The following is a 26,693-nucleotide window of genomic DNA, read 5'->3' on the forward strand; positions in this document are numbered from 1 at the left end:
GAAGCTCGAGGAACCAAACTGAGTTTGACCATGTGACCTAGCGATGCACTCCTAAGTATCTACCCAAGACATATGCACACGTGTCCACACAATTTGTGTAGCATTATCTGCAAAAGCCAAAGAGGAGAAACAACCCAAATACGGATCAACAGGGGCGCCTGGGTGGCTCAGTGGGTTGAGTGTGTTTGGCTCAGGTCATGATCCCAGGGTCCTAGGATCGAGTCCCAGGTCGGGCTCCCCGCTCAGCGGAGAACCTGCCTCTCCCTTTCCCTCTGTCACTCCCCTGCTTGTGCTCTCCAGTAAATAAAATCTTTAAAAAAAATGGTACATTCATGCAACAGGGTAATAGTCAGCAATGAAAAATGAGCACGGACACATGGATGAACCTTGAAAATGTTGCAGTTAAGTCGAAAGAAGCCAGACACAAAAGACCCCATGTTATATAATCCTCTTTCTATGAAATGTCCGGAACAGGCAAATCCAGAGAGATTGAAAGTAGATCCGTGGTTGCCAGGGGCTGGGTGGACTGGGGATCTTGGGGGGCTATGGCTAAGAGGTGTGTGGTTTCTTTTTAGGGCTAAGGAAAACGGGCTAAAATTGACCATGGTGATGGGAATGCATAATTGTATACTTAAAGCTGCTGCCTAGACATTTCAAACGGATAAATTGTATGTTACATGAATTACATTGCAACAAAGCTGCTAAAAAACATTTACAAAGTAAAATTAAATGGGGGCCCCTGTACCCCGATACATTTCCACAAAGGATGTGAGCATTTGAGCGCCTGCACAGACCTGAGAGAGGAGTCCCTGCAGTCAGGCTTGTGTCTCCTCATTCCCCTCCTGTTTTTCAGACACAGGTCACCAGGTGGCCTCCTGCCCACTGCCAGCATCACCCTCTTTTTTCCTTCATCTGCCCAGCAGGCCCTCCTCTTGCTGGAGGTCCAAAGCTTTCTGGATGCTAGATGCCCAAGCTTCCCTGTCTGATTCTGCATTCCCAAAGCAGTGGGCGGAGCCCCAAAATGTTCACCCCCTCTGGGTATGCACAGAGCTTCCTGTGGTCACAGGGCAGGGACAGAAGCCCAGTCCTGCCAGGGTGGGGCTTTCTGGGGCTTGGGGTGGGCAGGGATGTCTCTCTTCCCAGTGAGTCATCAGACCCTAGCCTCTTGGTCTCATTCTGGGGTAATCGCTGTCCTTTGACCCAGCTGTCAGAGCCACCCTTGGTGGGCTGAAAATATAACTGTCAGCACCAAAGTCTTCCAACAGGGGCGTGGGGAGCAGGCGTGCCCATACTGCGTGAGGGGCAGATGCTGGTGCAATCTCTTTGAAAGGCAGTGGGCAATGCCCAGCTGAGTTCTAAATGTTTTGCTCCAGCCATTCCACCCCTGGGGATTTAACCTGGCAGGTGTGCCCGTGCAGGGGAACAAGGACATACCGAGAGAGATGTTTTTGGAAGAGCTGTTTGTGGAGCAAAAGACTGGAAACAACCTTCACACCCATCCATAAGGGCCTGGCTCAACACACTATGGGGCTTCCAGACATGATATCCAGCCATCAAGAAACAACAACAAAATAGGCTGCCACATGCTACAGTCACGAAGAACACCAAGTGACTCAGATCTTAGAGCCTCAGGTTTACTATCTACGCCCTTCCTCACGGGACTTACACACAGATCAAATGAGTGACGTGTGCAGAGCCGTGCCCGCCCTTCCCACGGTGGCTGTTACTAAGCACTAGCTGATGTCAGCTCACGTCTGTGCAGTCAACTAACATTTCCATAAAAAAGAAAGGGGGAGGGTCGTATACATGTACCCGCTTGTGCATGTAAGGAACGTTTCTGGAAGGACACTCCCCCAGGGAAACAGGGATCGGGGGTGCCAGGCTTATCACTACACCTTGGATATGGTTTGAATTCTTTCTACCTTGTATATGTATTTACTTACGTGGTATGAAATATATATGTATTTTAAAGTTTGCTTAGATAGACGTATAAGGAGATTTATTACAGCACTCTTTGTAAAGGGAAAAAAAGGGGAATAATGGAAGTGTCCCGCAAGAAGGGGGCTGGCTAAATAAATCCATGTACATCATGTGACAGAATACAATTCACTCTAAAAATAAAAGAGGTGGGGGGCACCTGGCTGGCTCAGTTGGTTAAGCACCTGACTCTTGATTCTGGCTCCGATCATGATCTCAGGGTCAAGAGATCAAGCCCCACGTCAGGGGCGCCTGGGTAGCGCAGTCGTTAAGGCGTCTGCCTTCGGCTCAGGGCGTGATCCCGGTGTTCTGGGATCGAGTCCCACATCGGGCTCCTCCGCTGGGAGCCTGCTTCTTCCTCTCTCACTCCCCTGCTGTGTTCCCTCTCTCGCTGGCTGTCTCTCTGTCACATAAATAAATAAAATCTTTAAAAAAAAGAGATCAAGCCCCACGTCAGGCTCCACGCTCAGTGCAGAGTGTCCTTGGAATTCTCTCCCTCTCCCTCTGCGTCCCCTCCCTAAACAAAATTTTTTTTTAAAGATTTATTTATTTATTCGATAGCGATAGAGACAGCCAGCGAGAGAGGGAACACAAGCAGGGGGAGTGGGAGAGGAAGAAGCAGGCTCAGAGCGGAGGAGCCTGATGTGGGGCTCGATCCCATAACGCCAGGAACACGCCCTGAGCCGAAGGCAGACGCCCAACCGCTGTGCCACCCAGGCGCCCCTCTCTAAACAAATTTAAACAATAAATAAAAATAAGAGAGGTGAAAATAAATAAATAAAGGTAAAAGAGTTGATCTATATGTCCTGATATGGAATGATCCCCAAGATACTCCCAGACCAGGAAAACATTTTTTAAAAATAAAAATTTCCACTTTATTTTTTTTAAGATTTTATTTATTTGAGAGAGAGAGAGAACACAAGCAGGGGGGAGCGGCAGAGGGAGAAGCAGGCTCCCCACTGAGCAGGGAACCTGACGTGGGGCTCAATCCCAGGACCCTGGGATCATGACCTGTGCCAAAAGCAGACATTTAACCGACTGAGCCACCCACGTACCCCAAATTTCCCACTTTATTAAAAAATTAAAAACGTATACATGCTCATTCTAGACAATGGAGAAATGACAGAGCAGTAGAAAGGGAATGCGATCGCTCCAGATCCTATCCAAAGACAATCCCTGCTGGTGTGCTGATAGACTTCCTTCCAGGCTTTTCGGGGTGTGTGTGTGTGTGTGTGTGTGTGTGTGTGTGTGTGTGTGTGTGTATGTGTGTGTGGACATGTGCGTGTTTTACGAAGCTGTAACTGTACTCTATATTCTGCTATTTGAGTTTAACTCCAGAGCCGAAGCACTTTCCCACGTTATGGCAAATTCTATAAACATCCTTGCTTGGCCGCCTGATACTCTATTAAGAGGGCGGCCCCCTGATCGACTGCACCACCGTCCCCCGGGGGGAACTAGGCGGAAGGCCCTGGCCTTGACAAGGACAGAACTGGACTGTTCACACTACCCGCCCGGTACCTGCCAGGGTGGTGCCTCTTTGGAGGCCATTTTGGTTGAACCACCCAGGTTGCCATGTCGACAGTAAACAAAAAACATGTTAGCTTTGCTAGCTTTGTGGAGTGCCAGGAGGAGTGAGGTTTGGAGAACTGAGCTGCTGTCCCCCTCCGAAGCTGCCCCAGGCAACAGGGACCCCACAGAGCCTGCTTTCGGTTACCTAGGAAGGTGGGCAACGAAGAGGCACGTCTGGTCCATGACTGGTCATTCTACCCAGGACAGGGTATGGGAAGTGCAATCAGACAGTCCCCAGCCTTGCAGGCAGTGGCTGACTCAGAGGCTGACAGATGCACGCAGAGGTCCACTCCGAGCCCCAGGGAATGCACAAGAGATAGCCAGGGCAGGGTGTCTTAAAACCACATCCTGAGGGAGTCAGGACAAATCACTTTAACAGACCAGACCGAGACATCAGTTTCAAGAGGTTTCAGGCAGAGGCGTGAAAAGGGAAAACTATTCCAGGAACAGGGAGAGGTGTGGGGTGAACAGAGCCCAGAAGGGTCCCTGGGGACCACGAGTGCGCCCATCCTCAGTGAGGATTTTGAACTATGCCTAGTAGAAATTTTAAGGAAGGGCGATTTATTGATTTGTTTGGGAGAGGGGAGGTTACCTGGCTGTTTTGCTTTATTTTTCTTCTTCTGAAAAGTCTTTTTCTATACATAAGCAATACATAGGTGTAGTTTAAAAGTCCAGAATGTTTAAAAACATATATAATGTAGATAAAAGTCTCCCATAATGGCAGCCTCTCCCCCAGAAAGAATCACCATTAACTACTGTGTACAAATTCCTCCACTCAAGTTTTTGCTATGTAAACACTAAGACGTGTGTATATTTTTTTCATAAATGTAGGACTGTATTATATTTCAACTTGCTTTCTTAACAGTATATAAAAATAAAACTAGCTACCATTTTTTTTCTAATTATGTCCATACTGTCCTTATGGCTTTTCATGGGATCTTTCCCCCAAACACAAACACAAACACACACACACATTTTCGCACTGTTCTCAAGTCAAATCACATAGAAACATCATCTTTGCTTTAATGTAAATACACTACTCTCTTAGGACCGTGGTTTAAAATTTAAATAAGTCCCTCTTGAAGAAAGGAAAAAATGAAACAAGACGAAACCAGAGAGAGAGACAAACCATAAGAGATTCTTAATCTCAGGAAACAAACTGAGGGTTTGCTGGAGTGAAGGGAGGTGGAGGGATAGGGGTGTCTGGGTGAAGGACACTGGGGAGGGTATGTGTTGTGGTGAGTGCTGTGTATTGTGTAAGACTGATGAACCACAGACCTGTACCCCTAAAACAAATAATACATTATATATTAATAATAAAATATATATGTATCTTTCAAAAATGAATAAATAAGCCCCTCTTAATGGACATTTAAACTATTTCCATTTTTTTCTTTATTACAAATAATACTGCAACGTACATCTTTGAATATGTAAATCTGAACGCCTGTACAACTAATTCGGTACTGGATCTAAACTGAGGTGGGCACCCCTCATGTGGGCTTAGAAAATACACGGCAGGGAACATTCTGCCTTGTCAAAAGAAACAGGGGAGAAATATGTCACTTAGTGGACAGGGGTCGGACACGCTGACTATCCTACAATGTAAGGGACAGGCCCACCCAATAAAGAATTGTCCCTCCCCGAATGCCAACAGTACCCCCAGCGGGAAGACTTTGGCTGAGGAGGATTCTCTGGAGATCAAATTGTCATCTCAGCTGTTTTTTTTTTTTTTATTTTAGTAACTATTGTCAAATGGCCTACCACGGTTTATGTTTAACATAAATACTATCCCTTGGCAACAGGCCACCTACAGTGAGTCCCCCATCCCCTCCTGATTCTGAATGAAGCACCTACTGTGTGCAGAGCAGGGCCCCAGGCACTGGGGATGAGTGATAAAGAGGCCACCGTGTCCTGCCCTCATGAGGCTCACGTCCTAAAGCCACACCCGCAGACAAACCTCCATTCACGGGGACACTCAGTCACTGAGGTCACGTTTTGTGGTCAGGGACTGGCCGTAAGTGTCTGAGACCCTTCAGCTGCTGGGCCCTCTCAGTGTCTTCTAAAAAGCCCCATCCAGGCTCAGGGTTCCTCTGGACAGACAGCTGTGGGGTCTGCCCCCACTGGGAGGCCACCAGGATCCTCCTTTCCTGGAAGCAATCCCTCTTCTGTGACACCCACCCCCACCCCCTCCCCTTCTCACGCCCTGGCTCAGAAATGACTGGGTCAGAGAGAGAACGCCTGACCCAGGCTGGGCCAACTAGATATTCGCCCGCTTGCTTGCAACCGGGATGGAGAGGGTCAAATCTGTCTTTGCATGTGGCTCCAAATGCAATGAGGGGGCGCTGGGGCCAGTGGTGGTCCATCTGCCTGCTGTGTAGACTGAGGCAGAGGAGAATAAAGGACAGGTAAAGAGAGACCGAGAGACAGTCCTGCTGGCTTCTGGTTCCTAGACCGGGCCCCTGACACCAGACATTCTTTCTCCCGTGGGGTCTCAAGAAATAAATACCCTTCTTCCCTTGAGCTGGCATAAGCTGCCTTCTGTCTCATAAGCCCTGAGCCCTCCAGCCCCTTTGGATTCACTCCCATCAGGTACAAGATGCCTCAGGAATCCGCGACTCCTCTAGCCTCCCTGACCCACAGTGGACGCAGGAGTGCCAGGCTGCTCCCCTGCCCTTCCCACGCCGCTCTCAACCGGGCTGGGTATGAGTCTCAGAGGCTGGCTGAGGAAGGGAAAGTGAAACAAGCAGCCGCCTGATCCTGCAGGAGCCCCCCAACCTCAGAGGGGACCCACAGGGTTGTTTCTGGAGCTGCCTGCCCCACAGAGACTTAAGCTAGAACTCTGGCTTTGACAGGAGGAAAATACCCAACTGTCCAAGAACTAGAATTACTAATTTTCTAAAAAGATTACTTTTGAAGTTAGAGAAGAATGGCTCCAATTCCCAACCCCGAAGTGGTAACGTGCATTTTGCTTACAGTACTAACAGATACCTTCTGTTGGTGGGCACTCAATTAAATAAGGATGCATTTAAATTTTTGTCAAGGTGCCTGGCTGGCTCAGTTGGAAGAGCACGTGACTCATGATCTTGGGGTTATGAGTTTGAGCCCCACGTTGGGCATAGAGATTACTAACTAAATAAATGAATTTTTTTCATCACCAGTTATGATACAAAAGCCCAATAATGTTCCTCTTTCCCCCTCTCCTTTATACCAGCTTTACTGTGGTATGAACACAAATCCCTAACAAAATAAGTACCCTTTTCCTCAAGTCAGAAGGATGCCCAACTCCAAGCAGTGTTTCTTTTTTTAATTTTTTTAATTAAGATTTTTATTTTAATTCTAGTGAACATACAGTGTTATATTAAGGCAGGGGCTTTTTCGACCACAACCAACACGAAGACCTATATTTTACATCACGTCCCTGGACCCAAAGACACATGTATCAGGTGTGAAATGCAATATTTGTGTGATTAGAGCCTGGCCATCCACCACCAACTGGGTCCCCACATCTATGTGTGTGAACATGTGTGAGCATATGTCCCAAAAAATAAGATCTTTATGTGCGCCTGCATGGCTTAGTCAGTTAAGCATCTGCCTTTGGCTCAGGTCATGATCCTGGAGTCCTGGGATCGAGTCCCGCATCGGGCACCCTGCTCAGCGGGCAGTCTGCTTCTCCCTCTGGCCCTCCCCCCTCTCATGCTCTCTCTCTCTCTCATTTTCTCTCAAATAAACAAAATATTTAAAAAAAAAGATCTTTATAATTTGCAGCAGTCTCCCATATTTCCTATTCTGTTTTGCTGCATTTTTTGAAAAGTTGGTGAAGGTTTTCACAACCCAGTAGTGGGTCCTAAGCAGCTATTTCAAAAACACCTGCTCAAAGTAATGAAACTTGTTTTAAGCCATCAAAATCCTCCCAGCTTAACAGGCATATCCCCTGATCCAGAATTTAGAGTGCTGCCCAGGGTCTGGGAACACAGGAAAGACCCCAACCAGTGACCCCAGCTCCCCCATCCCTTGCGGCAGGTGGGCAGGGGTGGAACGGGTGGGTGGTCCACTCACCTTAAAATGGAAGGAGCTTGCGGGGGACCCGCTGGACCCATACCGCTCACTTTTCGTTAGGTTGCTATAGTAGTTATTAACCTTGGAATTGACATTCTGGTGTGACCTGGGGTCATCAGTGATGGGGCAGATGAAGTAACCTTCCTCATCGTCGCTGTCGGCCTCGGACTCACCGTCGTGACCAGCCCGGGGGGTCTGGCCGCCATCAACACCTTCCAGGCGGAAAATGAGGTCTTCGTCTGCCATGTTCCCGGGATGCCCGTGTTACCCAAGGGGTAGACAGCAGAGCCAGAGTTGCAGGGCAAACGCAGCGGTGTGGGTCCTACAAGGGAAGCAAGACAATCCGTGTCAGGGCCCAGGGGGTGAGAGCGTGCAGTGCCCCACACCCTGAATGCTCCTGGCCACAGAAAGAGCTGGCGCTCTCGGAGAGTAAAGTGCAGCTATCTTTTGGGGAGGTGCACTTGGCGGGCAGGATCTAGAACGTTTTTAAATGTACAAACCTGTTGACGCAGTAATTCCACTTCGAAGAACTCAGTGTTTGAAATAAGGCAGGGAAAATAAATGCTTCTTAAGCATCTGGAGTGATCTTTTTTAGAAGTAAAGTGCATCAGATCATTCCCCAGCTTAACACCCTCCGGCAGCTTCTCTCCACATTAGTAATCAAATGCAAATAGCTCTTAAGGCTACAAGAACGGCTTTAGTCTGGTCCCTGCCCACTTCTCCTCTGGCCTTGGCAGCTCTCCAGGCCCATTGGCTTGCTTTTTGTTTGAACATGGGGAGCCCATTTCCACCCCAGGGCCTTTGTACTTGCTATTCCTTGTGCCTGGAACAATCTCTTCCCAATCTTCCAACACTGGGTTCTCTTTCATCAGTTGGATCCCGACTCAAGAGAAATCTAGAGGTCTTATCCGGCTCAATTCAAAGAATTCCTCTCAAATGCACATCTGTTACTCCCTAGCACATGTCTCTGCTTTATTCTCTATACAAAGATTTTCCCAAGCTGAAACCTCATTTATTCTTTTACTGTCCGTCTCCCCAGTGCCTCAAAGACTGCGTGGCACAGACCGGGCACTGGATACACATCCCAAGAATGGTTGAGTGGCCCGAAGAATGTTCTCTTTAGCATGATCAATAACAGCAAAAAAAAATGCTAACAGCCCACAACGTCTATCAGTGGAGGTTGGTTAAATTAATTATAGCTTTCTATACCGCGCACGGTTGTCCGACTATTACAAAGAAAGGGGAAGCTCTGGATATACACAGACATGCAAAAGGAGTCAAGAAAAAGTTCAGCAAGACTGTAGAATACAAAAGTCAATAGTATTTCTGTACACTAACAATGAAAAATCCAAAGATGAAATTATGAAAATTAAGTCCATCTATAAAGAACATCAAAAAGAATAAAACACTTGGGAATAAATTAAATGAAAGAATTATATGACTCGTACACTGAAACACAAAACCCACTGAAAGAAATTAAAGATCTAAAAAAAAAAAAAAAGGGAAGATATTCCGTGTTCACAGATCAGAGGATTTAATATTGCTAAGATGGCAATACTCCCCAAATTGATCTTTGACTCAAACCAATCACTATCAAATTCCTCGTGGCTTCTTTGAAGAAATTAAGAAGTGCCTGCTAAAGCTCACATGGAAATGCAAGGGACCCAAAATAGCCAAAATTGTCTTGAAAAAAGAGGAACAAAGTTGAAGGAGTCACACTTCCTGAATTCAAAACTTGCTACAAAGCTGCAGTAACGAGGACAGTTTGTATCGGCATTGGGACAGACACAGATCAATGGAAGAGATCTGAAGAGTCCAGAAATGAACGCTGATGTTTACAGCCATGGAGTACGACAAGGGCGTCAAGACAACTCAATGGGGAAAGACTAATCTTTTCAACAACGGGGTGCCGGGACAAGTGAATATATATACATGGCAACAGAATGAAATTGAACCCCTTCCTGACACTAGTCACAAAACATAACTAAAAATGGATCAAAGACAAATACAAAAGCTAAAACATGATCTAACTCTTAGAAAAGAACACAGGAGAAAATCTTTGTGATGTGGGTCAGGCAAAGCCTTCTTTGATACGATACCAAAAGCACAAGCAACAAAAGAACAGATAAAACTAAACACTTGGGCTTCAAAGGACGCCAATGAGAGTGGAGCGATCATCTGCAGAAAGGGAGAAGTTCTGCAAATCAGACAGCTGATAAGGGACTCTATGAAGAACGTAGACAACAATAAAATGACAACTCAAATAAAAAATGGGCAAAGCGCCTGAATGGACTTGAATAGACATTTCTCTGAAGACGATAGACTCGTGACCAGTAAGCACGTGAAAAGATGGTCAACATGAGTCATTAGGGAAATGCAAGTCAAAGCCACACCCACTAGGATGGATATCATAATTAGAAAAAAACCCAGAAAATAACAGATGTTGGCAAGAGTATGGAGAAACTGAAACCCTCCTACACTGTTGCTAGGACTGTAAAATGGTGCAACCACTTTGGAAAATAGTCTGGCCGTTCCTCCAAAAGTTAACCACAGAATTGCCCTATGATCCTGTAATTCCACTCCTGGGTGTCCATCCAAGTGAAATGAACACATCCACATACAAAACTGTGTACATATGTTCAGAGAAGTACTATTTGTAATAGCCAAAAGGGGAAACAACCTAGATGGCCAGCAACTAGTGAATCGATAAACAAAATGTATCCACGAGGGAATGCTATGTGGCCACAGAAAGGCGTGATGAATTTAACACTTGGGCGAACCTTAAAAGTACCAGGCTAAGGGAAAGAATCTGACTGCAAAGGACCACATATTGAATGATTCCATGTATATGAAATGTCCAGAAGGCAAATCTAGAGACAGAAGGTACATGAGTGATTGCCTGAGGACGGAGGAGACTTGTGGGACGGAATGGGGAACTGCTAACGGGTTTCTTTGCAGTTGGCAAAAAAATGTTCTAAAACTGTGTGTTGGTTGCGTGACTGCCAATATACTAAAAACCATCGGATTGTACACTTTTTTTAAATAAAGATTTTATTTATTTGAGAGGGAGCAAGAACAAGAGAGAGCACAGATGGAGAGGGAGAAGCAGACTCCCTGCTGAGCAGAGAGACTGACTCAGGGCTGGATCCCAGGACCCGGAGGTTGTGACCTGAGCCAAAGGCAGACGCTTAACTGACTGAGCCACCCAAGCGCCCTGAACTGTACACTTTAAATAGAGGTTTGTGAATTATATTTCAATGAAGCTTAAGTCAAAAAAAAATGTGCAATTTTAAGATTTTTAAGTAATCTCTACACCCAACATGGGGCTCGAACTTACAGCCCAGAGATCAAGAGTCACACGCTCTACTGAGCCAACTAAGCACCCCAAAAAACCGTTACGTTAAACTTAAAAAGCAAGTTGCAGAACAGCAGGTATATCATGGGGATCCTACTCGTGTTAAAAGAAAAAGGACAGGGGCGCCTGGGTGGCACAGCGGTTAAGCGTCTGCCTTCGGCTCAGGGCGTGATCCCGGCGATCTGGGATCGAGCCCCACATCAGGCTCTTCTGCTATGAGCCTGCTTCTTCCTCTCCCACTCCCCCTGCTTGTGTTCCCTCTCTCGCTGGCTGTCTCTATCTCTGTCAAATAAATAAATAAAATCTTAAAAAAGAAAAGAAAAAGGACAGGGCCCTACTTTAAAAAAAAAAAAAAAAAAGGAAAAAGGACATTTGTAGATGCATAAAAGCTTCCCTCAGGGACCCCCGGGGGAACTCTAGCAGCACTGGTGATGTGGTTTTGGGATATCGGTGAGATGAGGTCTGGAGCCGACGACCAAGAAAGAATTCTTGAGGTGCCTTTGGGGCAAAATGGTGGTGGGACCCCTGGGCAGAAAGAGCTTCTGCCCCAGGTCATGAGGGGTGGCTGATTATATACTATGGAGTTGGGGGAGGTAAGGAAAAAGGGAGGTTGAGAAAGTACTTTCATATGTTAAAGAAGACTCGCAGGACACCTGAGTCCTTGCCATTGTCAAGTTAAAGTTTTTTCCCATCTCACAAGGCATTAACATGAAGATAGTTGGAAGCTTCCTGGAAGAGCATCACAGGTCCCACCCAGGAGTGAGGGGGTGGGGGCAAGCTGCAGGGTGTCAGCTTATGCTTTGTCCCCAGCGAGCCTTCTGATCCCTCATCATTCTCCCCCTGAACAATTCTGACCCTTAAATCTTGAAGGTTGTTAAGGCGGAAGGTCTCATCTTCTGTAACGTCTTCCTGCCGAATAGGGGCGTGGAGCTGTCCCTACCCATGGGTCAATACTGGTCAGCTGGGGATGTATAGGGGAGCTACGAAGGGGAGGCAGCTGAATCCAACAGTCAACAGAGATGAACCTCCTTGAGTAGAAAGGATCATCTGTTAGCTGGAGGTAATGGCAGTCGAGGAGGAGTCTTGACACTACGAAGGGAGACACCAGAAATGACAAAACAAGGTTAATAACGGTAATGAGAAAGAGAAGTCTGAATGAAAGAGCTCTGATAGGTGACCTTTGATAATTACCTTCCAGTCCAGGAGTTTTAAGCAATCACTAAAGGAAAGAGATCATTTAAAGTGCCAATTTGAGTACTCATGTCAGGTAGAAACCCAGAAGTGTTTTGTGGTAATCTGGACTGTGTTTTTATGCCAGCACACATTTTCACCTTGTGTAGCAGTTAAAACATCTGATGTCCTTCTATTTTGTAGGGTATCACATAGGGCTTTGACTCTGCATTTATTAAGAACTTCCATGTGTCAAACAATACCCTCCAGTCTCAAACAGAGAACAAAAATGGATGTTAACTGGTCATACCAATGAGACACAGACGTGTCCACCATTGTTTTAAATTTGGAACGTTGGCTGGGTTGGTAATGATTTTAATAATTCATCTGTACATGCAGGCAAAACCCAGAGTACAGCGGCCTTCCAGCCTGGGGGAGGCTTACGGACACGAGTTAGAGCCCTATAGCCATTGGGTCCCAGCCACGAGCCACTCCTGATACTGGGCCTCCTTGCACTGCAGTCAGGATTTCAAGGGCTGCGTACGTGCAATAATTTCAGGCCCATATCTGATTGGGGAGTTATGGCTTGATAATAATCCCCCTTTTTTAAAAAAATTGCTCCATGGGCATGTTAAGACTAGAAAGGCTTATTTGGAGTCAGTATAAATATTAATTTTTAAGGCTTTGGCAATTGCAAAGCACAAGTGAGCACTACAGCATACCTGGGTTTTTTTATTCCCTTTTCCATGAAACTACTGGCATCAGTAAACCAACTGTCATCTGTACTTCCAATAGGGGCATCTTAATCTGGTTGACTAGAATAAGCAAGATCAATAACCTCTGAATGGTTCTGCTCTATAGGAGAACAATGGTCAGGTCCAGGAATAAGGGGAGCTGGGTGTAAAGTATGACAGGTTTCCACTACTGGGTATTTACCCCAAAGATACAGACGTAGTGAAGAGAAGGGCCATATGCACCCCAATGTTCACAGCAGCATTGTCCACAATAGCTAAATCGTGGAAGGAGCCGAGATGCCCTTCAACAGATGACTGGATTAAGAAGTTGTGGTCCAGGGTGCCTGGGTGGCTCAGTCATTAAGTGTCTGCCTTCGGCTCAGGGCATGATCCCAGCGGTTCTGGGATCGAGCCCTGCATCAGGCTCCTCTGCTGGGAGCCTGCTTCTTCCTCTCCCACTCCCCCTGCTTGTGTTCCCTCTCTCGCTGGCTGTCTCTCTCTCTCTCAAATAAATAAAATCTTAAAAAAAAAAAATGATGTGGTCCATATATACAATGGAATATTACTCAGCCATCAGAAAGAACGATTACACAACATTTGCAGCAACATGGACGACGAGACTGGAGGAGATTATATGAAGTGAAATAAGTCAAGCAGAGAAAGACAATTATCATATGGTTTCACTCATTTATGGAACATAAGAAACAGCAGGGAGATCGGTAGGAGGAGGAAGGGAAGAATGAATGAGGGGGCGGTAATCAGAAGGGGGAATGAACCATGAGAGACTGTGGACTCTGGGAAACAAACTGAGGGCTTCAGAGGGGAGGGGGGTGGGGGATTGGGGTAGGCCGGTGATGGGTACTGAGGGCACGTATTGCATGGTGCCCTGGGTGTTATACGCAAATAATGAATCATGGAACATTGCATCAAAAACTGGGGATGTACTGTATGGTGAATAATACAACATAATAAATTTTCAAAAAAGTATGACAGGTTTCAAGTATTATTTCAGACACATATCTATAAGCATAACCTTGTACTTAATAAGTCGGCTTCCCATTATCCATTGGTGGCTTTTGGTCTTGGACCTGATGTGAAGTCATTACAGTCAGAGCCTGTCCCGTAGTGAGCTTTGAGGCTCCTTTTACCGGGAGGGCTGTTGTACGCTTGGCCAAAGCCTCTCCTTGTACGGTACATCCACAGAGGTGGCTTCTAGGATAATTACAACCATGTGGGATGAAACCATTAACAAGGCCTCTTTGAGGTCTAGCCTTAATATCTTAATTAACAAGGAATCACTGGCAAATGGGGGAAGACTTCTCAAGAGATGGGATCCTCAAGTCATCATCCAGCCCAATCACAAGGAAAGTGGGGTCATCCATTATCACCACAAGCCCATAGTTAACCCTGTGGAGTGGGGTATGCTTCTGGCTTTTAGGGAATGATACCATCCCAGCCACACAGAATTGGTCAAGGTGATACCCGAGTTATAAAATTCTTGGGGAATCTATCCCATTTCCCAGTTGTTTAAATAATTACGCGCCCATGGGGTCCTGTTATTATCCCCACAGAACAGAAAGCACGAAGATTATCTATATAAGCTATTGTGCAATTTCTCTCAAGTTTACCTCAAGTTGTCTAGCTTAGGTAAACAACAGACATTAAAGATGATCGGACCGAGAATTTAACATCCACAAAGGTGTGTTATTGAAACATAATTTTTCTCTCTAAAATAACCCTCATTTCCAGAGACAGCCAAATCAGGACTAATTTATTTGAAAAACAAATACAATTTAACAAACTTGGAGTAATTATTTACATAAGCTCAGCAGAATAATAATTGATCATACAGATCTTTTAGAATCTGCTTTGCTGGAACATTTTACAAGGAATCTCTAGGTTGAACTTCTGGTAGCCTCTCCAGGCCAGAAGGCAAGCCAGGTACTTGCCATCAGACATGCCTGCAATATCTGTAGATTTGGTTGGATTCCTCTTCACGAGGCCCCCAAAGTATCCTGAGGTTCCTGCACCTGCCAGAAAGTGACATTCTTTACTCACCTGGTGAGGCTGCTGGGAATTCTTTAGCAAGGTATCAGGCCAACATGGAAAGGGGCTTTATGGCTCCAGGTTTCATAAAGTCAACCTTAGTTCCTGAAGCTGTTTGGTCATACCTGAGTCTATGTATGTCTCTCAAAATATGACATTCCAGTCAAAGCCTTGGTAAAATAACCAGTGTTTCCAACGGTGTCCTGTTACAAGGAGAACAGTACTAACTGAACTTATGCAAATGATTATGACTGCCATGGAAGAAAGAAAACTTACTGAGACCTTTTTAATTTCAGAGGGCTCAGGTAAAGAGAAAAGTTATATGCTTTAATTTGCTTTATTATTATTTCTGTATATCACTGATGTCTTAAGAGAAAGTTTCCTCAATCTGGAAGAGCAAACATTAGAGAACCAGCAGTGTTTTAAACAAGAGTCACAACACTATAATCTTTTGTTTATTTAGTCCGATGTTACTAATTCTAGTTTAGTTAGAATGCAGCCCTTAGTTCTAGAAATTCTTACCCATTTCAGTTTTAGAATTCTATAAAGATATCAAATACCTGTATCTGTCCCAAAAGTCCTTTATATGAATCTCCTTGAAGATGAAACTCATTTACAAGAAAATAAGAACAATTATAAATGACAAAAACTCAGAATGGACATGGTTAGAGATCTGATGAGATGAGAATTTACAATATCGCTGGCAAAGCAATCAGGTTACTTCTGTGACACATAACACTTCGACAGCCAGAATATCGAGTGATGAAGACCTTCTAGTGTGTTCAGGAATTACATATTATCTCAGAATAATTTAGCACTTACTGTTAACAGTACTTCCGGAGTAACTTAGCATACCAAAGAGAAAGGCCTAAAGAGTTAAGGAGACTTCATTTACAATTTAAATCTTGGGAAGTCTGTTAAAACCTTAAAGTTACAGCACATGCCTGAATAGGATTACAGATCATCACAAAACTCAATTATTTTTATTTAACCAAGGTGACAATAAGAGATTTGAAAGGCAAATATGTAGGGTTCTACAGTTGTTAGCAAAGTTTAGCTCCTTTAATATTGAGAAGTTTTTTCTTTTTTTTTTCTTTTTAAAGATTTTATTTATTTATTTGACAGAGACACAGCCAGTGAGAGAGGGAACACGAGCAGGGGGAGTGGGAGAGGAAGAAGCAGGCTCCCAGCGGAGCAGGGAGTATGGGGCTCGATCCCAACACCCTGGGATCACGCCCTGAGCCGAAGGCAGACGCTTAACGACTGAGCCACCCAGGCGCCCCAATATTGAGAAGTTTCAACCAAGTAATGGAAAACCTGATAAAAGACAAAATATAGAAACTTTGTTCTCTGGGCAGACAAAAGAGAAAAAACTTTCGTCTACATTTTCTTATCCAGAGCAGGACAATCCAAGAAACCTTTGTCTTTTGCAAACTTATACATCTTATACCGGTGTACTTTAAAAATCCGTTCATTTCAATCTTAGTCCCTCCTGACCACACCTAAAATTCCTTTCCAAGGATTTCCCTTCACAAACGTCCACAACCTTCTTTCGCATTCACATTTTATCCCATGCCATCTTTCCAAACAACCATCTTATTTAGGAAAAAATTACCTTCTTTTACCTTCAATAAAAAATGCACTCCCATTCCTTATCCTTCTTACATATCTCCTACTTTTCCACACAGGGTTGCTTATTTCCGTCAGTCTTCATTACATTGAGCACAATTCTGCATTCTTTAGAAACCTTAGTGTCCAGTGAAGACTAAGCAGTAACCAACGGCGAACTGTCCCACCAGAATTCTTTAGATGGCAAATGTATGAATCAGTTAAGCACAAGGCATGTTTACCAACAGATTTAAATACCCTTAGTGTCTCTGCAGTAAGTAGTCAAAAGCACAAACCTACATCCAGTCATCAATGACTCAGCAGTGTATCCTATTTGGAAAAGCCCTAGCTGTCCACCGAATTCATCCAAGCAAAAGACCTAGACATCCCATTTATCATCCAATCAAAGTTTCAGGTTACCAAAGACTTTTTGAAAGCTATTTTAACAAATACCCATGAAAACTATTAGACAATTTAACCATCATTTTAGTCACCTTTTTACTAACAACTTCCAACAGAGATAACACAAGTTTGTTTGACCTTCCGTAAACCTTGATAGAATAAAAGTATCACGTTTACTGCTGATAACTTTAAAAGCATGTCTATCTTGAACCAACGAATGTCAACTTAAATACTGAATTATGTTTCACCTGGCCCAACCAACAAATGTTAAATACTGAATTATGTTTCACCTGGGCCCACCCCATTTTCTATTTTTACCTGAGACACTGGTGGGGAAATATGGAGTGGGTGGTGGTAAGTCCAGGGGTGCTCTTCTTTGCTGCTTGATGATGAGAGGAGGAGGGGCCATGGTGCCTGAAGCACCAAGGACGGTACAGAGCCAGTTGTGCAGGCCGCACCCAAGGTGGTGCAGAAAGAGAAGGGGGAGGGGCAGACAGAAGGCAGAGAAAGGGTTCCCGGTTCTAGAGCTCATCAGCTCCAACAGGAGCAGACGCCATGTTTTCCTGCCAACAAGGGGGGATAAACAGTCCATGTCGGGCCAAAGACAGGGAATTCCCCTGAAACAAAGGGAGTTTCGGCAGCTGCTTGGGAATATTCCTTAAAGTCCCCCTCCCGAGGGAGACTAACCACAGTTTGCTCCAGTTATAGCCATTAACCTGGGAATTGAGTGAGGGACAAGCCCCCACATCTGTTAGGAGGAACACAGAGAGAGAGAGAGAGAGAGAGAGAGTCCGAGTCCCTTTTGCTAGGGATGACCTATGTTTCCTCCAGCAACCTGGGTTTACTAGGAGGAGGCCTACTTAGGTAATTATCATCCAATATGTCAGGAGAGAGTTTACTAGCCAAATATGTTCTGCAAGAGGCCGCTGAGGTGCTGGTGAGGAGCAATGAAGGCCTAGGTACGAGCAATGAGGTGCCCCAAGTCCATCTGCCCTGTTCCTTGCAGAAGCGATCTGACAGATCCCACTGAGGCCATGCAGTGTTACAGGAGCTCAGGCCTTTCCTAAATTTTGCAATCCGAATTTGTTTCCAGTGGGTTAAAAGGCGCCCCAAGGGAGAATGCTTGGGAACCAAAGGAGAAGCCTACTGAGGCCATGCTTCCAGAAAAGTAAAGAATGTCCACTACCAAATCCCCCCCCCCCCCCGCCGACTCCCGGGTGGCATCCCATGCAGGATATGTCAGAGGTTCCCGTGCATCAAAAGCAACCGGAGGCGTCCCTCAAACAAGACTTCACTATTGATCACAACCCTGCCTTCCTGTGAAGGCAATTCCTGCCGTAACAGGCCCGCAGGAGGGATGCCGAGTCCCTCCCCCACCCCATCGCATCCTAGGCTGCAGATGGGCGCCTGGTGAATGGACTAAGATACTGCGTCCTCCTATACCCTGAAAGTTGTGTTACTGCCCTGCCCTTTTTAACCCATGGAAAATACTAGGAAAGTTTTACAAGGGGGAAATTACTGAAGTTCGTAGCTTAAGTAGTTAGTAGAGGACACTGACTGAGAACAGTAAAGATGGAAATCCGTGGTCTAAGCGACATTCCAGCACATGCGGTCCTTACAGCCAACTTCCCTAGGAAACAGTCCCCGGTTGGGTTGTAATTCCATCGGGTACTGGTTTCGGCCGGCTCCCAGTGGAGGTCCCGCGGCCAGAAGTTGCTAGACCAGAGATGTGGAGGGGATCACATCAGATCAACCAGGAGGACACCTCACACGGTAGCCTTAAGATTGGCAGTCGTGCTAGTTACTGAGGGGGCTGCCCCGTGCCCAAGACAGACAGGAATAAAGAGAAGGCATCAAGTTTCTGGGTCTTAGGCCAGGGTACTAACGTCCAGCCAAAAGGCAGGCTTTCTCCTCCCCACAGAGTAGCCACGGGCTAGAGGATTGCAGCCTGACATATCGACATGAAAGTGTTCCAGTAAGACCGGGCTCCTTGCAGTCCCCGGAATGAGAGTAAAAGAAGAGAAGTACTCACCAATTTTGCACTGAAGCTCAGAGTCCAGATGTAAAGACTCAAAGCTCCACGTACGGGCGCCAAACGATGTGGTTTGGGGATATCGGTGAGGTGAGGTCCGGAGCCGACGACCGAGAAAGATTTCTTGAGGCGTCTTTGGTGCAAAATTGTGGTTTATTAAAGCATGGGGACAGGACCCGTGGGAAGAAAGAGCTGCAGCCCCAGGTCGTCAGGGGTAGCTGATTATATACCAAGGGGTTGGGGGAGGTAAGGAAAAAGGGAGGTTGAGAAAGTACTTTCATATGTTAAAGAAGACTCGCAGGACACCTGAGGCCTTGCCATTGTCCAGTTAAGGTGGTTTCCCCCTCTAACAAGGCATTAACAGGAAGATAGTTGGGAGCTTCCTGGAAGAAGGTCACCCACCCAGGAGTGTGGGGCGGGGGGAGGCTGCAGGCTGTCAGCTTATGCTTTGTCCTCAGCGAGCCTTCTGTTCCCTCATCACCGCGGTGGGCAGTAGCACTGGAAGCTGGCCGCTTGGCGGGGGCGGGGGGGGGGACTTTTAAGAACTTTATACACTTCTATGCTGTTGTCACTTTTTACAAAGCTGGACTGCTTTCAACATAAAATAACAAATAAGTGAAAACAATTTTAAAACTTTTTCGATCAAGGCAATGATTCCTCTTATTCTTCACGGCTCTTTCCATCGGCAGGCAGCCTTCCAGATCGGACGCTCTGGCTCCTTCTTAACAGTTACCATAGGGGGAAAGACATTTCTACCCTAACTCGATGCACCCAAAATGTTCATCAAGATTGCAGAAAACCGCACTTAGCCTTACTCTGTACGATGCACTCTGCTATTTTCTATTCGACTGCATTTTGTTTTGCTTTACTTTCTTTTCATTCCTTTTCCTTAACGCATCACCCGCGGTGATTTCTTGAAAATCCCTGATCTGGGCGTCAACTGCAAAGTTGGTTTCTTACCCTGTGGGCAAGACAGTCAGGGGCTGGAGCCAATGCGTCAGCCACCTGACCCTGCTTGTTACCAAACACTGCCCAGGGCCCTGGGCCCACTCCCCGCCCTTGCCTTCCTGGCCGCTCCCAGCCCTGGTGCTTCACTCTGCCCTGGTCAGCCCTTGGCCGGAACCTCTGCTGACCAAGGCAGTGCGGTGCCTGGAGCTGCCAGCAGACCCAGCCAGGTCACCGGCCTCTGGGGGCGGGGAAAGTGCCGGGCAGGGGGCCGGAATCACAGTTTCAGTCTACAGACCTCCAGGCAGTGTAGCCCAGTGAGGAGCCTGCACTCAGGTACAAATCCAAGCTGTGTTGCTCGTGACCTTGACTAAATCGATTCATCTCGCTAACTCCCCCATTTGCGAGAGGAGCAGAGTGGGGAAGTGGCCTGAGGTTGGGAATCATGAGCAGAACCCCAACCCCTGGCCACGTCTCACCACAGATCTGACCTTCTCCCTGACCCCGGGGGAAACAAAAGGCACTTCAGACAAGCAGCTGGGACCCTGCCTGGCACAGCGCCCGTACTCAGCAGGAACGTGATGTATATTCCAGAACTGAGTAGAGCAGGAGCTGTTTGATGGTTTTTCCGTTGTCATAAATTTGCTCTTAAGGCAGCTGTGACAGCGCCTGCTAACTGTCCCCCAACAGCTGTTCTCTCCTTAATAACAACAGCTGGTTTTTGGCTAAGCACATGGCCGCTCAAAATAAGGTCTACATTTCCCAGGTTCCTTTGCAGTTAGGTGCGACCATATGACCAAGTTCTGGCCAAGGGGATATAAGCAGAAAGCCTGTTTTTAACTTTAGGGAAGAGTTTTTAAAGGGAGGGAATGTGCCCTTCTGGACTCTTCCTGCTTCCTGCTGGCTGGAACAGAGGTGTGATGGCTGGAACTCAAGCAGCTATTTTTAACCAGGAAGAGGAAACCGTAGCTGTGGATGGCAGAGCCATGAGACAGAGGGAGCCTGGGGCAGCATAATCTTACATCATGGGGACTCACAATCTGCAGACCCTGCTATCTAAACTTTATAATCAACTGAAATTTTCTTTTTTCCCCTACTACTTGCTAATTCAGTCTGGTCCAGTAACCCCATCTCTCCCATAAAAAGTCACACCACATCTCTTAATGATAAGTCAATACCTGGGTAGGATCAGCCTGGGAAAACTGTGGCCTCAATCCAGAGCCCATACTTGGCAGCTACTCCCACTTCTGCCCAGGAAGACTGGCCCTGGAGGATGTTGGATTCCCCTAGGAAGGCAAGGAGCCCTCACTGGCCCATAACTCGGGCCTGTGATGCCTGTTCCAACACCAGCCAGGGCCCTGGCCTCCCAGGAATCTCCATCTGACCTGGGCTTCCCTCTGCCCACAGGGGCCTGCTCCTCTTAGCGAGAAGCCTGAGACCAGGAGCAGGACCCCAGCTTGCAAGACGTTTGTATTCTCTAGAAGGGTCCTCTGTCCTCACTCAGGGATCCAGATTTTCCCTTCCCAGTCCCTGACACACCCTGGGAAAGTATTTGTATGGAGAGCCGGCTGAGTGGAGTTGAGTCAGACTGGAGTTCAAGCCCCAGCTCTGCCACTTCCTAGCTGTGGGGCGCTGCCTCCCGAGCCTCAGCTTCCTTGCTACCATCGGGGTGAAGAGTTTTACCCGCCCTGTGAACTTGACGGCGCCAGCACAGAGCCAGCACTAAGACAGAGAATTAGCATTATCATCATAAATAACCAGAGCTGAACCCTGGAGCCCAGCCACGCTGGTAACCTGGATACCTGGTTAGCAGCCAACCAAGCTTCTTCAGGGGTCCTCGGGGGACAGGCTATTTTAGGCTCTGGCCAGGGAACCACTGCTCTTACTGGGTCTCACTATAAAAGGTTCCTCTGGCAGTGGCTGGGACAGAAAACAATGTTTGCAATGTCCAGGTCAAGACCTGTGGGCCAAGCCACACAGACCGCTGGTCCTCCCTGGGGCTCCTCTCGCCACCCCCACCCCCACCCCCCAAGCTGCCTCGCTAGCAGAAATGAACTGCATTCTCCTGCCTGCCACTCCCAGGAGCCGGCACCCCAGAGCCAACACGGCCCCTGCTGAGCCGGCCGGTGCACACATTACTACGTGCCCAGCAGGGCAGAACCCACCTAGTCCTCAACTGCACCACGGTGAACAGGGTGACTCAGAGGCCACCTTGCATCACGCACCTGCCTCTGCTCGGGGATCTGCCTCTCCCCCACTCTCAGGTTCTGCAGTTGGGTTGTCTAGCCGGTACTTCAGGTAGTTGTTGCCACATCCCTAAATAATATGGTTTCTCTGTTATTTCTTATTTTATCTATTTGGGTCCTTATCTATTGATTTCCTGGTATGATAAATGACACTTGAGCTTCCCTTGAACTTCCTACTTCCCTTCCCACCACCCCCAGACTGGCAGGTCTTCTCCTGCTTCCTTTAGACCCCATGCTAAGAACGCTGTCATGCCACCAAGCAGAAGGAGCTAGGGGTTTCTCACAGTTAGTTCAGTGTGAGTTCAACTCACCGTGAGAGAGAAGGAAAGATGTGGGTTTTGTGCTGCAAATGACTGATAAGAAAGCAGAAGCTACTTTAGCTCCTACTGACCTCAAAGATGAGTAATTTTTACTGAAATATAGATAAGTGACATATGTGGACAGCTTCGGCAGGGACTCTCTCATCTGGCAATGACAGGAGATGCCGGGCAGAGAAGGGACAGCCCGCTTTGTGACGGGGCACCTTGGGGGAGGAGAAGAGAGCAGGGGCAGGCTGCCCTGGGCTGCCCCTGGCTTGTTCCAAGGGTGTCTTGGGCTCTAGCTTGAGTCCTCGGTCTCCTTCAAACCAGAGAGAAAAGCCTGTCTTGAAAAGATATCTGCACTCCCCTGTTCACCGAGCATTATTTACAAGAGTCGAGATACGGAAACGACCTAAGAGATGGATGGATGGATGATGAAAATCCGGTGTATATACACAATGGAATGTAATTCATTCTGTCATTTGCAAAAAACACACAATCCTGCCATCTGCAAAAACATGAATGAACCTGGAGGACGTTATGTTCGGTGAAATAAGCCAGACAAAGAAAGACAAACATTTTATGATCTCGCTTATACGTGGAAGTGAAAAAACCTCAAAGTCCTAAAAACAGAGAGCAGAATGGTGGTTGTCAGGGGCTGGGAGGTGGAGGAAACAGGAAGATGGTGGTCAAAGGGTACGAAGTTTCGGTTGTGCTAGATGAGAAAGTCCTGGGGATGTGATGTACAGCCTGGTACCTATAGTTATTAATACTCTACTGTATACCTGAAATTCACTAAGAGAAGAGATCTTTTTTAAAAGTTTAAGTATCTCTACACCCAATGTGGGGCTCAAATTCAAGACCCTGAGATCAAGAGTCCCGCGCTGTTCGAACTGAGCCAGCCAGGTACCCTGTGAATAGATCTTTTTTCTTTAAAAGATTTTATTTATGTATTTACTTGAGAAAGAGAGAAGGAAAGGGAGAGGGAGAGAGAGAGGAGGGGCAGAGGGAGGGGAAGAAAATCTTAAGCAGGCTCCATGCCCGATGCCCCATGTGGGGCTTCATCTCACACGCCTGAGATCATGACCTGGGCCAAAATCAAGTCAGAAGCTTAACCAAATGAGCCACCCAGGTGCTACCTGAGAATAGATCTTTATTTATTTATTTTTTTTAAGATTTTATTTGACAGAGAGAGACAGCCAGCGAGAGAGGGAACACAAGCAGGGGGAGCGGGAGAGGAAGAAGCAGGCTCCTAGCGGAGGAGCCTGATGTGGGGCTCGATCCCAGGACCCTGGGATCATGCCCTGAGCCGAAGGCAGACGCTTAACGACTGAGCCACCCAGGCGCCCCTGAGAAGAGATCTTATTTGTTCTCACACACACAAGAAATGGTAACCATGTGAGGTGATAGATATGTTAACACGGCTGATTGTGGTAATCGTGTCACAATGCATACGTGTATCACGTCATCACACTGTATACCTTAAATAGGTACAATTGTTATTTGTCAATTATACCTCAATAAAGCTGGTGGAAAAAAAATTAGCAAAAACCAAAGCCCATTATAGTTACAAAGGGCCTGCTCTCTGCAGCCACAGGGCCCATTCTGAATCCCCGGCCTCCCCACTCGGAGCCAAGGCCCTGTTCGAAGGTAAGCCGCGCCTTCCTGGAGTCTGTGTTTCCCCACAGCAGCTGGCACGGAGCAGGGCTCCACAGCACTAACCGATTCCTTTCCAGGCTGCGTTTTATTTATTTACTGGGGGTGGGGATGGTGACAAATGTGCAGCATCAGAGGTGACTAAGTCAAGCTCAGGTCAGCATCTTACTAAGGTCTGTGTCCCTGGCACATGGTAGGTGCTCATGAAGAAACATTTATTTAGGGGCACCTGGGTGGCTCAGTCGGTTGGACATCCGACTCTTGGTTTTGGCTCAGGTCACGATCTCGGGGTCGTGGGATCTAGGCCCGGGGCCCCAGGCTCCCCACTCAGCAGGGAGTCCGGTTGGGCATTCTCTCTCTGCCCCTCCCCCCACTTGCACACGCACACTCTCTCTCAAACATTTTTTTTGAGATTGTATTTATTTATTTGAGAGAGAGCAAGAGCACAAGCAGGGAGAGCAGCAGGGAGAGGGAGAAGCAGGCTCTCAGCGGAGCAGGGAGCCCCAACGCAGGGCTCAATCCCAGGACTCTGGGATCATGACCTGAGCCCAAGGCAGACACTCAACCAACTGAGCCACCCAGGCGCCCCTCAAATAAATCTTTTTTTTTTTTTTTTTTAAAAAGAGACATTTATTTAAACTATTGTAGAAATAAGAGAGTTTATGGCAAAATATGAGAATAAAAGGGCTGATTTCAGATGTGTATGCCCACCTGCATCCTCTCTGCATCTTACCTCCACCTGCCCGGCCCGAGAACCAATCACCATTCACCACCAAGCCCTCACCTCCCTGCCCCTGCACCCCACAGGGGGCCCTCTTTCTGAACTGCCTCTCCTGCCTGCTGCCAAACCCCTTGGTTCCCTTCAAAATCCAGCTCAAATTTCTACTCCCTCCAGGAAGTCTCCCCTGGGTGGCGTCCTCATCTGTGAAACAGAGGACAGCTAGCAGTACCTGTAAATTAGGTTCCCTTACATGACAAAAGTGACTCTGCAGGTGTGATTAATTTAAGGATCTTGAGATGGGGAGATTCTCCTGGAAAATCCAGTGAGCCCTCTATAATCACAAGGGTCCTTACAAAAAGGGGGCAGGAGGGTCGGAGCTCAAGAAATGGGATCATGGAAGCAGGGGGTCACAGAGAAATATGTGAAGAAGCCATGCTGATGAGGGAACAGAAGGCTGGCTGAAGACGAAGCATAAGGGGACACCCTGCAACCTCCCCCCCACCCCTCACTCCTGGGTGGGACACGTGTGACCTTCTTCCAGGAAGCTCCCAACTATCCTCATGTTAATGCCTTGCTAGGGGGGAAAACAACCTTAACTTGACAATGGCAAGGCCTCCACATCCTGAGAGTCTTCTTTAACATATGAAAGTACTTTCTCAACCTCCCTTTTTCCTTACCTCCCCCAACCCCATAGCATATAATCAGTATATAACCCCTTACAACACGCAGCTCTTTCTTCCCATGGGTCCTGTCCCCGTGCTTTAATAAACCACGTCTCAAGAATTCTTTCTTGGTCGTGGGCTCCGGACTCCACCCCACTGAACCTCACGGATGTTCCAAAACCATATCAATGCAGCTGGCTTTGAAGATGGAGCATGGGGCCACAAGCCAAGGAAAGCAGGCATTCCCCTAGAAGATGGAAAAGCCAGGAAGACGGATTTCCCGTAGAGTCTCTGCAAGGAACTCAGCCCTGTTGACACCCTGATTCTTGAACTTCTGATCTCCAGACCCATGAGGTAAGAAATTTGTGTTGTTTTCAGTCACCAAGTGTGTGGTAATTAGGTTATAGTAGCAACAGGAAACAAGTCTAGAACAGTCTAGAACAATGGTGCCCTTCCAGCGGACACTTGGCAAATGTCTGGAGACATTTCTGGTTGTCACAGCTCTCAGAGTACACCTGGCGTCTAGTGAGCAGACACCAGGGATGCCGCTGAACATGGTACCACGCACAGGACAGGCCCCACAACACAGAAGTCATTATTCAGCTCAGAATGTTCATAGCGCCACGAGACCCTGCCTTACATGATTCTGGAGGAAGGGCAAGGAGCCTTCCCTGACCCAGTCTCCCTCCCCTCCTAAAAGCAAATCTCCATGCATACCATTTCTGGTATTTCTTTAGAATTGAAGAAATTAGCTTACTCACTGAAGAGAATGGCAACCCCCCAGCCGAACCCAAGGAGACAAGTCAACATTTGCTCTGGCGAGGCTCATAAAAACGTCACCACACTCCACCGAGCTTTGTGCACATAAAACTGTCATGGAGCAGAGGAAACTTTATTGTTTTAAAAAATCAGAAAAATGCAAGCACAAAATATTGTCATCATAGGTTCGATTCACAAAATGCACAAGAGGGCCTGAATTTTCATTTTTAAACATTTGCTGGGCACCCTTCTTATGTACCCAGGACACTCTGTACTCCTGGCAGGTCAGACCAGGGATACAGCATGTCTCACTTCTCAGGGGAACTCTGTGTTTACACAGGCTCTCGGTGGCCAGACCATGTGAACGTCTGGAACAAAAGGGGCCGTGTCTCACTCCTCTCCAGCTCCCAACCAGGAGCACAATGCCTGGCCCACACCAGGTTCTCCGTAAAT

The 26,693-nt window shown here is 47.0% G+C and overlaps 1 protein-coding gene across 6 annotated transcripts in view; it reads right to left on the minus strand.

Moving 5' to 3' along the window:
* The window catches only part of EEF2K (eukaryotic elongation factor 2 kinase), a 73,668-nt gene that overhangs the window by 35,521 nt on the left and 11,454 nt on the right, over nucleotides 1–26,693 (minus strand). For 2 of the 6 annotated variants that reach the window (XM_045776430.2, XM_087869860.1), the window contains exon 2: nucleotides 7,779–7,927. In XM_045776430.2, coding sequence (XP_045632386.2) covers nucleotides 7,779–7,927 — 149 coding nt within the window. Of the gene's footprint in view, nucleotides 1–7,605; nucleotides 7,928–16,535; nucleotides 16,733–26,693 lie in introns of those variants that run through there. The other 4 variants (XM_045776429.2, XM_045776427.2, XM_045776428.2 and 1 more) reach the window with 3 other exon arrangements.

This window comes from Ursus americanus, chromosome 2 (genome assembly GCF_024610735.1).
Source record: "Ursus americanus isolate L20-20 chromosome 2, mUrsAme1.1.p, whole genome shotgun sequence".
Lineage (NCBI taxonomy): Eukaryota > Metazoa > Chordata > Mammalia > Carnivora > Ursidae > Ursus > Ursus americanus.